Source organism: Rhinolophus sinicus, linkage group LG02, assembly GCF_036562045.2.
Source record: "Rhinolophus sinicus isolate RSC01 linkage group LG02, ASM3656204v1, whole genome shotgun sequence".
NCBI classification, from domain to species: Eukaryota; Metazoa; Chordata; class Mammalia; order Chiroptera; family Rhinolophidae; genus Rhinolophus; species Rhinolophus sinicus.
Genome location: NC_133752.1, coordinates 184,885,342 through 184,902,756, shown reverse-complemented (window position 1 = coordinate 184,902,756; position 17,415 = coordinate 184,885,342). Strand labels below are relative to the sequence as shown.

Here is a 17,415-nt window from a genome sequence, read left to right as displayed (position 1 = left end):
GTTTTTTGTAAGTCATCTGTTTTTGTGTGCTTACATTAGTGACAGAGCCATATCAAATTCTAAGGTACCCAAAAAATAATACCCCTTAGAGAAGGGGCAACAGATCTGGGGTTCATTTCTCACCACTCTTGTCCCATCACTCTCAGCAGAGCGCACCTGCTTGCTTTCGAGCCCGAAGACGGTGTAATTAAGCCACAGGTGGAAAATTGGTGTGAGCTCCGCCATAGGTGGGCAGCAGGTAACCCAGCTGGAATTTCTGTTCTCTCACAGACAGTTCCCACCATGAGACGAGCTGGGGACCCACAGGTTTGTCTGCCCTCTAATTACCAGGAAAGCTGGAAATTGGAAGCAGTGTCTTAAGGTAAGAAAATATTGACTAATAATGAATTTGAAGTGAGTGCTATGAAGTCAAATCACAACTGGGTTTTGGATACATTTATAAATATTTTGAAGAGCTTTTTATAAAACCGTGTGCGTGTGTGTTTAAACATCTTAATATCGTTGACCTCTCATCGTGCCAAGACCTTAATCTCATTCACATATTCCACAGGTAGCCTGCTGTTTTTCCTTCCAGTCAGTTGCCTTTTTGTACCTGTGATGGTGGCCTTGGTGGACCCACTAGCAAATCTGTCCCATCTTCTTTCTGGGGAGCCATTTCCTGGAAATGTGGCATTATTCCTAAGGCATATCATCCTAGAGGAGAGGGTAGGCTGTGCCTTTGCTTGAAACTGGAACTTCTTCCCTTTCCTGGAGTTGTGAGAAGCTTACAAGACACAGTGGGATTTCCAGAACTTTCGATTTGGCTCAGCAAAACCCCCAATAATGTGACAAAGCTTTGTGGGCTGTGAGGGCAACAGAGGAGTGTGAAATCTGCTCAACCCAGCCTTTTACTTCTTGGCCAGGATTCCCTCTCTAGGGACAGTTTGGAATGTGTGGTGGGTGGGTTGGAGGGCGCTCAGTTGTCACAGTGATAGGGAGGGCACTTCTGGCATTTTGAGGGCAGGGACCTGGTGTCCTAGATGTTCTGCATTGCATGGAGAGTCCTGCATATCACCACTGTAAATTCCAGAACGTTTTCACCACTCAAAAAAGAAGCACCACACTTAGCTGTAAGTCCCATTCCCACTCCTTCCCCAGTGTCTGGCAACCGCTAATCTACTTTCTGTCTCTGACTTGCCTATTCTGGACATTTCATATAAATGGAATCATACAGTATGTGTTCTTTTGTGTGTGGCTTCTTTCACTTAGTGTATTTTCAAGGTTCAACCGTGTTGTTGCACGTATCAGATCTTAGTTCCCTTAAAGGACTGGACTGACATTTCATTATATGGATACACCGTTCATAAGCTGAGGGGTGTTTGGGTTGCTTCCGTTTTGGGCTATTACGAATAATGTTGCTGTGAACATATCTGAGTTTGGACATGTTTTTGTTTCTCTCGGGTATATACCTTAGAGAAGTTTCTGGATCATATATGGTAACTCTACGTTTAACTTTTTGAGGAACTGCCAAACTCTTTTCCACAGTGGCTGCACCATTTTGCAGATGCCAACAGCAATGTGTGAGGGTTCCGGTTTCTCCACATCCTCGCCAGTACTTGTTATTATCTTTTTTGATTATAACCACCCTAGTGGGTGGGAAGTGGTACCTCATTGTGGTGACCATGTCTCCTTAAAATACACAAGTAAACAAAACAGAATTAAGAAATAATTCATAAGGCAGATGTGGGCTAATTGAAAAGGCCCTAATTAGTTCTAATAGATGGATTTTGTCTTCAAAGTTTGACCCCTTCTATGGCGAACCGTATTGTTTCCCAGAACACTGAGTTGGTCCCACTGACTTGACTTCTATTCCATAAACGTTTATTGAGCACCTTTCATGTGTCTGACAACGGTGCCAAGTGCTAAGATACAAGATGAAGAAAGCAAGCCCCTGCCTTCGGGAGCTTCCAGTCTAATAGGGAAGTAAGACAAGGTCACAGTTACTATCGAGTTGGGTAGAATGTTGACTCTAAAGGTACACAGGAAAGACAGCAGAAGGTCAGAGGAGGGAGAAGCCCCCCTGAGTTGGTGGGTGGATTTGACATGGTCTGTCACCCACAGAAACAAGAGTCCCCCAGATTCACCAAGAGATGAGGTACGGCTTGAGTGCTTTGTATTTCAAAGTGTTCGAGGACCTTCGGTTCCCCAAGGGCGGCTGGTGCTGAGGATTCACAGTTGATGGCCTTTATGAGGAGGCTCGGGGGGCGGAGTGATGGCTGGTGGCAGCTGGTCGGGCCCTCACAGCGCCCCCAGAGGGTCACAGCTCTCCAGCTGCTGCTCCTCAGAGTCCTGGAAGAGAGAGGTCTGTGAAACGCAGAGAGGGCCCAGGACTTCGCACTCGTCACGCCTTTCCAGGTTGAGCGTTTCCTTTTGGCCACCAGTCTGAGGCCTTGATGGGGTTCAGGACACATTACCCCAAAACACAGCATCTTGGCATATTAAATCTTAAGCGGAAGATGGCAGAGGCAGGAAGGTCCCTCTGACCTCCTCCCTTCCTCCCCCTTCTTCCCTGAAACAGGTCATAAAACTGCCATGTGAAAGGGCCCCTCCTTGTACCATGAGGAAAGAATATACTCATCACCAGAGATGAGGAATTGGGTCCAGGAGATCTGTACAAACAAACCTTGTGACACTAACTTTATCTTCCTACTTACTTCTTCACCACTTTCTACCCCTGTGTCTTGTCAATTTTTCACAAATAGTATATTGCTTCTTTGTCTAAAAGTATAAAAACTTCCTGCTCTGGCCACTATTCAGGCCTTCATTCTTCTTTGATGGTTCCCATAAACATGCAGTAAAATTTATATGCTTTTCTCCTGTGAATCTGTCAGTCTATTTTTCAGACCTAGCCAGGGACCCTAAGAGTCAAAGAAAACGTTTCCCTCCCCCACAGCCTAAAATACAGTTCTTCCCCAAGTGCCCTGGGAATACACGTGGGTGGGAGCATTCCTTCATGCTGCTGTCTCATGTCTCGTGTTGGCAGGCAGGACGGTGTGATGGTTAGGGCTACCCGTTCTGATCAGAGCTAAGGCAGCAAAAGGCTTGGGGGTGGCTGCAGTCGCTACTGTTCAAAGCTTGTGTGCCCTGGACAAATCATTTTAACTCTGCTGTTGTTTCCTCATCTCTAAAGGGTCATAGTAATATTTACCTCACAGGGAGGTGTGAGGATTAAATTAGATACTACCTTAAGGGAGGGGCCACCCCACAAAAGGTGGCTATTCATATGATTACCAAAAACGTCCTTTCAGTTTGAAAGTTCATCTTGAACTAAGGATGGCCCTTGAGATTTGAGTGAGTCAGTCAGAAGCCCTATTGCAGAGGCAGCCACCCCAAGCCTGTAGCTGTCTTTATCTCTGATCAGCACCGAAGCTTTGTTAACTAGCATCATAGACGTGTTCAAGATGTCTGCACTGGCTGTGCGTATTCTATCAGTGCCCCCCACCCTTCAGTATAAAAGGCAAGAGAATATAGCACGTCACGTTTTGGGATGGTGCCCTCAGCTCAGGCGTCCTGTTACTGGAACATTTTTGCCATCAGGTCTGATGAGACGGTTTAGGGGAATCCTGCATCTACGATACTCTCGCCTGCCTCGGGTGATTCTCTCATACACGGTGCTGAGCATGTCCTTTGAAGGCGCCCGAGAGCTGAGAAGGCAAGGGGCGCCTTGACCAGGACAGATAACTTTCTTTCCCTGCTTTTAAAATGAGGTTGATGTCAATGTAATGCGTGCAGAAGTAAAATACTAATAAATGCCATCCAGCTGAACCTACCCTTGCAATTTGGACTAGACACTTTCACATCGTTTTGATTAGAAAAACAAAATGGGATTTATGATCTGATTATTTTTCCATCTATCGCAACTATAGTCCATCTTCTGCCACAGGCATCAAGAACCATATGGTATTTACATGTGGTTCACCGTGGAAAAATAACATCTGTTGCACCATAGACGCTTAAAATGGTGCAATAAAATATTTGCATAATGTTTCAGGGCCAACTTACAAAAATCCAACAACCATAATACAGTCTTGGGGGGAGGGGCAGCACATGTCCACACACAAAGTGAGCACAGCAGCTCTCTGGCTCTGGTTACTGTCGCAGGGAGGTTCTAGATCCACATAAGATAAAAGTAAGGCCATCAGCTCAGTCTGCTGAGGTTCAAAAGGGCGTGCATTAGACTGGCCGTCAGTTGTTCTTATCTTTGTATAAAAGGCAGCACTTTTATCCCTAGCTTCTCAGTCCAGACCTGGCAATACACTGGCAGGCAGGGTGTACCTTCCACGTTCAGTGTGAATGGGTCCCCCTGGGTTGAAGTCAGTGGAGTCTAAGCTCAAGGATTACTAACTTGAGGAACAAATGAGCCTTACCTGGAAGACCAGAGCACAGCATGCAGCCCTAGATTAAAGGACCTCATCAAAGGGACATAGCTCCAAAAGCAAGAAGCAGCTGACCGCAGGCAGAAGAGTCTGGGCCAACAATGTAAATGCAACTGTAAAGCATAACTACAGGAAACATACTCTTTTAAGACTTTATGTCTTACTTTGCAGCTGCTACCTCAAATGTTTGTGGCAGAATTTAGCCCATTTCTTTCTTTTTTTAAATTTATTGGGGTGACAATTGTTAGTAAAATTATATAGCTTTCAGGTGTACAATTCTGTATTACATCATCTATAAATCCCATTGTGTGTTCACCACCCAGAGTCAGTTCTCCTTCCATCACCATGTATTTGATCCCCTTTACCCTCATCTCCCATCCCCGACCCCCCTTACCCTCTGGTAACCACTAAACTATTGTCTGTGTCTATGAGTTTCTGTTTCTCATTTGTGTGTCTTGTCCATTTCTTCTCCTTACGATGTGTCACCTGGTCATGAGGTTGGGGTTGGGCAACAGCTTGTTTCTTCCCTACCTCTAACTGTGGGAAGCTTCTGTCGTCTACCCAGAAGAACCAGGCCTGAACAACCACACGGCTTCACTCTGCTTGCAACACCACACTGGCTTTCAGGCGTGTTGCCCCAAGACCTGTCCTAGAACTGAGCTTTCCTTGGTGAGACGCTTTCCAGTGAGATTTGCTGAAAGACATCATTTCCCTGCACCCCACCTGAACCTCTTCCAGATAAAAATGCAAACTCACCATGAAGGGGTCGTAGGAAGGTTCTGGGGGAGCTGAGTTGGCGCTTTCATACATAGGGTTTGAGATGTTCTCAGGCTGCTGCTTGCCAAGAGCTGTGACGTCGATATCCTCTTCCGACTGTTCGGAAAGACAAGCGCCTAAGCTGAGAGCCAGGATGCGCTGGGGGCTGGAGGGGTGCATCCAAGATGGCAGGGAAAGCAAGCCCCCCACCTCCACCTCGGGAACTATGTATTAACTGTACTTGAGTTGAGATCTGATTTACCCGTAGTAACATGCACCCATCTTAAGTGTTCAGCTCAATGATTTCTATTTTTTTACCCCAATGACTTCTTAATATTTCCATCCAGGTGTGACCACCACCCAAATCAGCACAAGGGCATTTCCATCTCCCCGGGAAGTGCTGTCATTGCCATTGGAGCCCCAGTACCCAATCTCACCCGGGGGAACCTGACTTCAATCACCCTGGACTGGTTTTGCCTGCCTTTGAACTTGATGTAGAAGGGTTTGTACAGAGTGTCCATTTGTGCTCAAAATGATGTTTTGAGGTTTGCCCTGGAGCGTACCAAGAGGCGGGATACTTGCTAGAAGGAAATGAACTGCTGCCTGGGGGCTCTGCACAGTCTTTACCAGGAGTGTCTGGAGGAGGCAGCGGGAGGAGAGGCTGGGCCAGGGAGTAGAAAGCTCCTAAGAGAGGGTGCTGAGCTGCTGTGCCGCTGCTGAGCCTGGTCCCCAGGGTCACCCTACGGTCAGCCAAGACCCGCTGACCCAGCTGTGGGCTCAACAGTTAAAATAGGGTGAAATGTTTGAAATTCCCAAACAGTTCAGATGGGCATTATGTTTCGCTTGCTGCAGTGTGCGGCCCCACTGTGCAGGTCCCTGACTCTGTTTCCCACCTCAGAATCAGTCTTGAAGCCCAAGCCAATCATGGTGACTGCTTGTCTCATGAATCCTCCAAGGGGAGAGTGCTTTCTGGGCCCTGGTGCATTGGCTTCCAAGCCAGACCCCTGGCACAGAGGCTTGGAGGCCCTGTGCTATTGGCAGCCCATCACCCTCCTCACCAACCCTGTCTCAGGAGGAGGTGCTTGGAACTGGCACTGCTGCTGCTCTTAGGGGCACAGACCCCACCCAGGAGGCAGGAAGTGTGTGCCAAGCACCCAACTGCTGGGTGAGCGCTCAGAAGCAGCCCAGAAAGAGTCCAGAGCCAAGGGCTGAATTGCAGAGAGGAACCCCATCCCCATGTTCCCATGTTTCTTGCTCTTACCTCAAAGTGCTGGAAGCCAATTGTTCCGCGGTTTAGTCGAAAGTAAGAATATGCAGCCAAAGCGATGGCCCCAATGACCAGGATGATGGCAAAGACTACCCCTGTCCCCAAGCCAGCGTGGACTGAAGCCTGAACACAGAAAGGGGAGGGGTCGGTACTTAGAACTGGGCACGCTTTCTGGAGCCCACCCCCTTCTTGCTGGCCTGGGGCTTCTTGGGACATGTTGGAATAAAAATAATGATAAAGCAGTTAACATTTATCTACTCTTAATACTGCCAGAGTCTGTGCTAAGCCCCTTATGTGAAATAATCCATTTAAAAATAGAGTAGCCCAAAGGGATAGGGACAGTTATTACTGTTTCCATTTTTATAGGGGGGGACTGAGGTAAAGGGAGAGTAAGCACTGGACCAATATCGTGAAGCCAGTGAGTGGTACAGGTGCGCTTTGTGGCCAGCCTGGCTTTGGAGCTTATGCGCTTAACTACAATGCTGTTGAATTTCCCAGAAGCCAGCTGTGCTCACCCCTCCCTCACACTTTTTGGACCAAGTGAAGATACCAACACCACCAACCAACCATGCAACTCTTCTGTAGCATGTACTGTGTGCCAGGGGCAATTCTAATTATTTTATATTAACTCATGGTCCTCCCAAGAACCCAGGAAGGAAGGCAATAGGACCCCCCATTTTGCAGGTCAGAAAAGTGGGTCTTGGAGATGTTCTGGGACTTATCACACAGCTATGAAGTGGAAGACCCAAGATTTATTTCTCACTTCCCTTCCAGTGGTTTCGTCATTGGCCCATCCTGTCTCTCTTAGTCAACAAATATTAATGGTGACAAGTGTTGTGTTGCTAATGCACAGGAATGGGGGTGGGGTGAACCAGGCATCCCCAAGGCCAGCTCCCGTGGTTGGGGGAGGCCTCTCCAGTCTCCAGGGAAGGGGGTGAACAGGGCTTCCAGCAACAGTTTACCTCCTGGGGAGCAGACAGACATTGGGCTCCTCCTGGTCCCTCTCCAGGATCTCTGGGTACTCACCACTGGGGAGGGCGGTGCTTTTAAAGGCCTGGAAATGACATGAATAATCCCATTGGAGGCAAAGATGTCCCACTGCAGAATGGCTCTTCCATCAACAAACCTGGTCTCCTAGGGAAACAAGAAGAGGGCTGATGGAGCTCTGTGGTCATGTGGCTCTTTCTCCCCATGGGGTGCTGTTTCCATGGAAGGAAGTTGTTTGTGTTGCCCGAGATCTCGGAGTCTGGGTTTCAGGCCTCCCTTCACCAACAGGCAGCACAGGACTCAGCTCACTCTCTGACAGCCCGGAACACATTAGTTGCCCTTGTGCCAACAACTTGATCTGACTGCAGAGGACCTAAGGGGTTAACGGTCCAGCCCACTGGGCTGATGGATGAGGGATCAGGAGGAAAATGTTTTATCCAAGATCAACCAGGTAGTAAGTGGCAGACCCCATGCCTCTGGACTCCAGATCCAGTGCTCTGAACATCACTCCCCACCGTTGGAAAAGGCATTTTTAAGTGATCTAATCCCTTGCTAATCAAAGTGTGATCCACTGGCTTGTGGTGTGGGAAATCACCTAAGAGTTCATTAGAAATGCAGAAGCTGAGGCCCCACACTCCACGTGCTGAATTACAGCCTGCATTTTAACAAACCTGCAGGTAATTTAAATGCCTGTTAAAATTTGAGAAGTGCTAAACTACTGGTCTTCAATAACAGAAATATTTTATTAGGTAAAAATTAAAAAAATAATATTTAGCATTTGCTCCATGTCAGGCATTATTTTGCATGCTGCAAGCCTTGAGTCACTGAATCCCCACAAGAGCCTATGATTTTGACAACATGGTTATCATGGTCATCATTACCACAACCACTACTTCTAATATCATGAGCATCATTATCCTCCTCCTCCTCATCATCAAAACAATCATCACCATCACCATCACCACTAATATCATCACTACCATAATCAACATTATCATTACCACTATTACCACCACCACCACCATCAAAATAGTCACCACCGTCACCATCACCATTAGTATCACCACCATCATTATCATCAACACCATCACCACCATCATCAAAACAGTCATCACTGTCACCATTAATATCCTTACCATCACCATTAATATCACTACCACCATCACCATCACCATCACCAATAATATCATCACTACCACAATCATCATTACCACCGTTACCATCACCACCACCATTACCACCACCACTACCACCACCACCATCAAAATAGTCACCACCGTCACCATCACCATTAATATCACCATCATCATTATCATCAACACCATCACCACCATCATCAAAACAGTCATCACTGTCACCATTAATATCCTTACCATCACCATTAATATCACTACCACCATCACCATCACCATCACCATTAATATCATCACTACCACAATCAACATTATCATTACCACCATTACCATCACCACCACTATCACCATCAAAATAGTCGCCACCATCACCATCACCATTAATATCACCACCATTAATATCATTATCATCAACACCATCACCACCATCATCAAAACAGTCATCACTGTCACCATTAATATCCTTACCATCACCATTAATATCACCACCATCATCATCACCATCATCATGATATCACCACCATTATCACCATCACTGTTATCCATATTATCATCACCGCCATCATCATTCTCAATATCATCAACACATCCCCATCACCCCCATTTTTCAGATGAGGAAATTGGGACACTGAGAAGTTGGATAACTTGTCTGAGTTCCCACAGCGAGCAAGTGGCGGAAGGAGTTTTCACAGTAGGTTCATTTGACTTCAAGAATCACGTGATAACACCTGGGATAGGTTGACAGTGTGACAGAAACAAAGGTGGACAATCAGACAGTTTAAAGTTGTTTCATTGATAGTTCCTCACTGGTCACCAATGGCTTACTTCCAAAGGGACAGAGGCAGCCTAACAGGCAGTGTAGTAGGCTACGGTGTGCAGCTAATACCGTCCCCTAATAGCAGGGTTAGAGTGTATTTTCACATTATAATAGTGGCCATCTATTAAGCACCTACTGTATGCTAGGAGCTTTGCATGTATTATCTCCAGTTTTCCTAAAAACCCCAGAAGACTCTTCATACCAGTTGGCCCTGGTCCTTGCTGGAGGTGATGAGCAGCTGGCTTCCCAGCCTAGTTTGCAGGATGGTACCATTGAGAAGGTCATTGTAGAAAGAGATGTTGACATTGGCAAAGTGGTGCTCGATGTCTCGCCCAGAAAGCGTCTGAGAGGAAAGGAGAAACAAGAATGGTTTTTAAAGGCCAAGCAATATTTTTTCTTTTTAATGAGTGGGAGCACACACACATACATACACACACACACACACAAAGTCACTTTTCATGGTCTTGGCTCTTCTGTTTCCATGTGGAGGTCAGGAAAAGTTGAGTTTTTCTGAGGCTTTTGGTTGTCTGGCCCCTGCCTGAGGTTCTCCTTTAGCTACGAAATGGTATTGAAAGTTATCTTTATGATCTAAGCAGAGCTTCCCAATGGTGTCCTAGGAAGAATGGGCCGAGAGTGCTGAACAAGTAGGCAGAGGTGTTGATCCTCTCAGCCTTAGGGGTGAGGCTGTCAGAGCCTGCAGGTCAACCATCTGTGGGAGGGCTGAATAAGCATTGCCGATTCCTCTGTGTGCCATGACATGACCAAGTTTGGTGGATTGTTGCATCAATGGCCCTGCTTCGTCACCCATCCCTGTATCCTTGCCCTTTGCCATGTAACTCTGAGGGCCTCCCACTCTTAACTTTAGGCTCAGCCATTTGACTTACTGGGCCAGTGGCATGTTAGCAAATGTGACCACCAGACAGGGGCTTGAAAAGTGCTGGCAGGACTGGGCTTGCTCTCACCACTTTCTGCCATTGCCATAAGCACACACCCTGGCTAGCCTGCTGGAGGCTGAGAGCCCCGAGGAGCAGAGCCCGAGACAGGCCAGCCTAGATCAGCTGACAGCCAGTCCATCGCAGACATATGAGCATGCCTGGCCATGACCAGAAGAACTGCCAACTGAACTGCAGATGTTTGAGCTAAATAAATGTGTAGCCACTGAGTTTTGGGGGGAGTTGTGACACAGCATCATTGTGGTGATAGGTAACTGATTCTCTATGACTGCTAGTCTACAGCACAGACGCCAGGGACCCGACTCACCTCATTTTCCCCCAGCCCGCTGTTCTGGGGCACAAAGAGGGTGCCGTGAATTGACAAGTCAGTCAGGCGGTTCAGGAATGCCCGGCCTCTGGCTGAGCTGTTGGAATAGGCCAGCACTTCCTGGGGAGAGGAAGGAAGGGATCAGATGGGCCAGCCCTGGTGTGTAAGGGCTGTGATGGCTGGAGAGGATCACACCTGGAAACATTCCTGACGTTAGCTCCAGCTCAGGCTGCCACTCATCTGCTGTGTCTTCTGACTGTCCCTTGAGAAAGTTTTAGGAGCACTTTTCCTCACTGAATCCTGAGGTCCTAAGTCACAGCCACATCCCAGACCATTCTCAACATGGCAGCCTGTGCAGTTCTTTGAAATGTGAAGTCAAATCCTGAGTCTCCTCTTGTCAAAACCCTGCAATGGCTCTGGCTTCACTGAGGAAAAGTCAAAGTCCTTCAAATGTCCTAGGAGGCCTGAACCACCTGGGCACGGTTGCTCTTCTGACCCCTGGCCCAGCTGTCCTCTCTCTCGCTCACTCAGCTCCAGCCACATGGCTTCCTTGCTGTTTCTCCAACTTGCCTGGCTGTTCCTCTGCCTGGAGTGTTTTTCCTCCAAATCTGCATGGCGAACTCTCTCTCCTCATTGGTTGTCTCAAATGTCACCTTCTCTCTAAGCCCTTCTCTCATCACTTTATGCAAAATGAGAACCGTGTGGTGCTCCTCCCCCGCCCCACCCGACCTCCCCGCTCTGCTTTGTTCCTCCCTTAGGATAGATCACCTTCTAGCATTCAATACTCTTTACTTGTTTATTCTGTGTGTTTTTTTTCTGTGTCTATTTTGTTCAGTGATAGTATCAAGCACATAGTCAGTTTTTAACAAATACTCACTGAATAGATGTTAAGAAGTCACACTACCCAGTTCGACTTCATCACTGTGCAGACGGGACCACTAATGCCCAGAGAAACTAATTTGCTGAAGGGCATGCAGGCAGTGGGTTTTATTCTGATACTGTTTTTTTCCTGAAATGCTGTCAGAAGACAAGCTCCCACATAACAGAAATGTTGGTTTGGGTGTTTTTCTTTAGAATATTAACCCTGATTTTCAGACCAGTTAGATAGATACTTTTGGTCTGTGGACAGAGACTCACCATTTTGGGGTCTGTGTTCTCTAACTTCTGCCCTGATCTTGCAAGACCTGTATTTATGCCTAGTCTGCTTTCCTTGGCTGTGTCCTTGACCTTGCTAAGCCTCAGTTGCTTTATCCACAAAAGGAATAATAGCAGAAGTGACCTTATAAGGTTGCATGAGGATTATTCCTTCTAATAAGTATTTACTGAGCACCTACTATACACCAGCCACAAGGCCGAGAAAATCCTTTGCCTTCCAGAGCTTAGAACTGTGGACTAAGAGCAAAGTGCTCTGAACGGGCTCAGTACGGTACCCAGTGCAAAGTAGATGCTCAAGAAATATTAGCTGTTCTTGTTATTGTTACTGTTAGCTCAGTTCTTCGATCAGTCAGCGTCAAATCCTTCTCTAACTGGGGTATTCTCTTCATTGGACATAACTTGTAGAATATCAAAGTGACTTGAAGTGCCGTGCAACATGCAAGTGGGCGCCATGCTGGTAATTTGGCTCAGTGGGTGATCCCCAGGCAGACTTAGCTCACTGTGTCCCTCCCTGTCCATGAAGACAAAAGAGCGTCTCATTCCTACAGTTCAGACACTTATGCTGCTCTAGATGCAAACAGAGATAATAACACTAGCTAACATCAATATAGCATTTTCCGTGTGCTGGCCAGGTTTAAGTGCTTTACAAGTATTAACTCATTTACTTACTACAGTGACCTTATGAAGTTGGTGTTATCATTATCGCCATAGTACAGATGAGGAAACTGAGGCCCAGGGAGGAAAGGAATTTTAAGGTGAGGCAACAAGCGGCAAACCCAAGCTTCACATTCAGGCAATGTGGTCCAGTGGCCATGCTCCTCACCGTGACTGTGAGCCTTTGCCTCCTCTCAAGGACTCATCTCTCTAATCTGCTTTGAGGCAACCCCTCCTTCCCTGAGGTGAACACCAGGAGACACGGTACATACCTTCAGGAAGTTTGTGAGTGAGGGGGAGGACATCAGGACCTGCAATAGATTTCCACTGCATGAGAAGCCATCTCCCACGTAGCCCACCTTGCAGGTACAGTTGACATCTGGAAGGCAGGAACACATGGGGTTGTGCTCCAGTGAGGCAGGGCCTGGGCTGCCAAGCTCACCCTGGGAGGATGGCTGGCCAGGTTGAGCAGCTGTGTGGCCTGGAATCTGGGGTTAGTTACCTTTCATCCGGTAGCAGAAGACATCCCACATTTCACTCTTGTTGTTTCTTGGTCCATAGTCCACTATCCCAACGATGCCAGAGCCACAGTTCTGGGAGGCGTAGGCTGTAGGATAGGCAACCCGCCCACTGTCCAGCCAACCTGCTGAGCAGAGGTGGTACTTGGCCTGTAGGGACACATGTGGCCACAGATCAGCTGCCATTTCAGATGTGTTGTGGGTTCCTGTGGTTCATGTCTGATTTCCCCATCAGACTGTAAACTCTATGGAGTCTGGGGTTATGGCTCATTTTGCCTATTATACCTCTGAGCCTGGAACATAGTATATGCTCATTGTTTTCGTTGATTGAACCATTGGATGGATGAAAGTGGTACCCTCTCTTTCTTGTAGGTGGCTGAGTATGTCACACTCATTTATCTTCTGCCCCGCTCTTGAGAAAGGATTTGCTGTCAACCATTGACCCCTGGCTGTAAATTCTTCTGCTTATGAGTTGACAAAACTCTAACTGATCAACAACAATATCATCACCACCATCATCGTCACCACCATCATCACCATAACACTTACTGAGAGCGTATTCTGGGCCAGGTTCTACTGCAAGGGCTTTTCATGTGTCAACGTCTTTCACCCTTACATCAACCCTTTGAGATAGGAACTTAAAAAAATAATCCCTATCATGTAATTGAGAAAATTGAGGCAAAGAAGAGTTAAGTAACTTGCTCAAAGTCATACAGCCAGCAAGTAGCAGAGCTGAGATTCAAACCCCGGTAGTCTACTGTAGAACTCTTACTCTTAAAACCTGAGTTCCTACTGTGTGCTAGTCTCTGTGCCATATTACCTTTAGTCTTCATATTAACATTCCAAGTAGCACAGAGGTTTCAGTGGCTTGATCAAAGCCACCCAACCAGCAAGCAGGAGAGCAGAAATTCAGACCTTCCAGGAACCTGGGTTCTGCCATCAAAGCCTTTGTTCCTTAGTAAAGAAACGTCAGGTCTGAAGAAAGCTGGAGAGATTTGGTAGTGATGGAGGTAAAGGAAGAGCTCTAAAATCACACTGTGTAGGCAGCCACCTCCTCTACCCCCAGTGGGAAGCCACTAGCAGGTAACTCCAAGGTGCTGGCCTTTCCCAGTGGGCAGAGCTTCTGTTAGAGGCCGAGAGAGTCGCGCTGGCCAGAGCTCCGTTTCCTGCCTGGTTGTGGCTGAGAGCCGGGACCATCCCCACTTACCCCTTTCACAGCCCCTCCAGACACAGAGAGCTCCAGCTATTCCAGAGAAACCTGACTGCTTTGTGGGTTCAGGGGGATCCTAGGCTTGTGGTTATTGATCTCTTTCTGGTTTCCAGTTGTGAGGTGCACTCCCAGTCTATGCCTCTGTCTTGGCAGCTGAATGTCATGGTTGAGAACAGACTTTTGGGGTCAAGGCCATATTTGACATTGGGCACATTACTTAACTGTTCAGAGCCTCCATTGCCCTATCTGTACCTCCGGGGATGTCGTAAGGATGGATAGTAATGTCAACAAACCACCCCTCACAGTGCCTGATACATAGTAGACTCTTAATTAATGTGACAAATTATTATGTGTGACAAGTTATTATAGCTCCAGGAGCTTTCTGCACTCCCCTCCAAGAAGGCAACAGCCCAAGTCTCCAGACCATCTTAAGAAGGTGCTGTAGCTCCTCCCCATCAGACCCTGGCTGCATGGTACCCACTAACTGGGGACCCACCTTCTGAGCATAGGAGAGCTGGTTGTAGGTTGCCATGGTTGCAGCTTCGTTGGCACAGGCCTGTTTGGCTTTATCAAAGGTCAGCTTGTACTGGCCCAGTGGGGAGCGTAGATGGAACACTCCAATGGTGGTATCTAGAAGGGGAAGAAGAGGAATGGCCCAGGTCAGCCTGCCTGGTTGGCAGCAGCTCTTGCAAAGGACTTTCCAAGTGGAAGGCCAACTATTGAGTCTTTGTATGTGGAATCATACATTTGTCCTTTTGTGTCTGGCTTATTTCATGTAGCATAGTGTTTTCAAGGTTTATTCATGTTGTACCGTGTATCAGAATTTGATTCCTTTTCAAAGCTGAGTAATATTCCATCGTATAGATAGACTACACTTTGTTTATCCATTCATTTGTTGATGCACATTTGGGTGGTTTCCATCTTTTGGCTGCTGTGAACATGGGTGGGCAAATATCTGTTCGCATCTCTGCTTTCAATTTTTCTCTATTCTTCTCTCTCATTTCAGCTGCACCATCAACGAGATAAATTGCTGTTTTCCGTCTTATTACTCTCTTTTCCTGGTCTTATAAAAATTTCCTCAACTACACTGGGCATCGTCTTACAAGGAGACAATGTTATATATCCTATGCATCCTCTATCTCATCTCCAAAAGAAATTTGAGGTGTCTGAGGACTTGATATATGTTATGGACTGAATGTTTGTGTCCCCCTTATCTTCATATATTGAAATCTTAACCCCCAATGTGATGGTATTAGGAAGTGAGGTCTTTGGGGGGTGATTAGGTCATGAGGATAGCGCCCTTATGAATGGGGTTAGTACCCTTATAAAAGGGACCCAGAGGACACCCTTGCCTCTTCTGCCATGTAGGGACACAACGGGAAGTCGGCAGCCTGCAACCCAGAAGAGGACCCTCATTAGAACTTGACCATGCCGCCATGCTGATCTTGGACTTCCAGCCTCGGAACTGTGAGCAATAAACTTCTGTTGTTTGTAAGCCACCCAAGCTACGGTACTTCATCGTAGGAGCCCTGATGGACTAAGCTAGTACATACAGGTAGTAAGTCAGTAGTTATCACTGAAATGTGTAAAACCTGCCTCACGAAAATGATCACGTCTGTAAAGCAAAGCCAACCCAGTCAGAGACATCCCGTCAGCCATAACATGCAGTGCCCTGAATCGCTTTCTGAACCACAGAAGCCCCTCCTCACTCTGGCTCAGAACGAGTTTGTGGGTCCCTTATGGCTTTCTTCCATCCAGTTTCAGCAGGCCCTAACACCTGCACCTCTGTACTTCTTTGTTTCATTATATCTGTGGCTTTATTTTAAGCCACTGAAATCATCCCTGAAAGTAAGTGGGGCCTATGCCCATCCATGTGCTATGATCAAAACAATTGCTAAGAAATCGCTTCTGTATGTGGCAGGCGCTTCCTCGTTGTGGTTTAAACCCTAAACTACGCTCCTTAGATTCAATTCCAATCAACTGGTGGCAGGGGTTACTCAGCAACGTGGGGGAAAGGAAGTATCAGGAAAATCCATGCTAGATGAGTTTTCAGCTCCCTCCTGGTTCTCATGGCTCAGGGTCCAATTCTGAGTTTACTCCGCCTCTCCACGACAGGGGCCCACGGCCTCCTGGGCACTGGGTCCTGGGCAATGCATGGGCTGTTTGGTCCCCAGGTTTTAATTTTTAATTTAAAAAATACTAAATTAAAACTTTTACTTTTTTAAAGTTAATTTTTTTCCCTTTTGCTCTTGCCCAGATCCCGTTCCCCAAAGCCTGAAGACCAGGTGCTTTGGGCCAGCAGCCCCTGGCCACACTGACCCTGGAAGTGGAGGTCGGCACAGTTGGCATCGGCATGGCATTGCCCGTTGTCCTGTAAGCAGCGGTCAATGGGCAGCTGCTCCGGCTCACAGTCCAGCCCGTCTCCCACGTAATGACTTTTACATGCACACTTGTGCTTGCCCTGTGGGGAGAGTAGAAACGATAAAAAAGCCCCTTCTCTAGGACCCCAGGGCCCCCAAGTGCTTTGTGGGCCATCATCCAGCATAGGAGATGTTGAGAGGGACCAAGAATACGCACGTCTCCTGTCCAGAGGGAATTTTGTAACGGCTACGTGTGGTGTTTGTACAGGCTCATGATGAAATGTCATCCTTCACATCTCAGCGCAAGTGTCGTTTCCTCAGACACAGCCTCCCTGATCCACTGAAATAAACTAGCTCTCCCAGTCCCTTCTCTCACATCGGCCCGATTTATGTCCTTCCTGATGCTTGGTGATCCCTGAACGTATGTGTCTTGTACGTTTGTTTCCTTACTGAGCATTGCCCGCTCCCTCGCCTGTATATAATCTTTTTATTGCTACATCCCTGGCACCTGAAATAGCACCTACTAGGTGCTTGATGACCATTTGTTGAATCAATGAATGATCTCGTTTAATCCCCGCCACAATCCTAGGAGGTCTGCATTATTGGGCCCACTGTGCAAATGAAAAAACTGAGGCTCAGAGAGATTGAATAGCCAGCCCCAGTCCACACGGTGCGGAAGTCCAGGAGCTAAGACTCCAAGGTTGCCTGACTCCAAGTTCACGTTTATAACCATAACGGACATTATCTCCTACCATCTTCTCTTCCCATCGGATAAACAGGGCAACAGGGCAATGATTCCATTCTGTAAAGACTTGAGGGTGTGTCCAAACCTGCGCTTTTCCTGCCACTTGTTACCAACTTTCTTTGTCTTAATAAACTTTTT

At 47.2% G+C, this 17,415-nt stretch overlaps 1 protein-coding gene across 2 annotated transcripts in view; it reads right to left on the bottom strand.

Moving 5' to 3' along the window:
- Positions 1 to 1,838: 1,838 nt before the first annotated feature.
- The window catches only part of STAB2 (stabilin 2), a 130,796-nt gene continuing 115,219 nt past the window's right edge, over positions 1,839 to 17,415 (bottom strand). For both annotated transcript variants that reach the window (XM_074326224.1, XM_074326225.1), the window contains 10 exons: positions 16,492 to 16,633; positions 14,669 to 14,802; positions 12,947 to 13,112; positions 12,717 to 12,823; positions 10,636 to 10,755; positions 9,578 to 9,718; positions 7,465 to 7,572; positions 6,433 to 6,561; positions 5,172 to 5,288; positions 1,839 to 2,328 (listed from right to left, as the gene is read on the bottom strand). In XM_074326224.1, the coding sequence (XP_074182325.1) occupies positions 2,278 to 2,328; positions 5,172 to 5,288; positions 6,433 to 6,561; positions 7,465 to 7,572; positions 9,578 to 9,718; positions 10,636 to 10,755; positions 12,717 to 12,823; positions 12,947 to 13,112; positions 14,669 to 14,802; positions 16,492 to 16,633 (1,215 nt within the window). In that variant the 3' untranslated portion in view covers positions 1,839 to 2,277. The remainder of the gene's footprint in view (positions 2,329 to 5,171; positions 5,289 to 6,432; positions 6,562 to 7,464; positions 7,573 to 9,577; positions 9,719 to 10,635; positions 10,756 to 12,716; positions 12,824 to 12,946; positions 13,113 to 14,668; positions 14,803 to 16,491; positions 16,634 to 17,415) is intronic.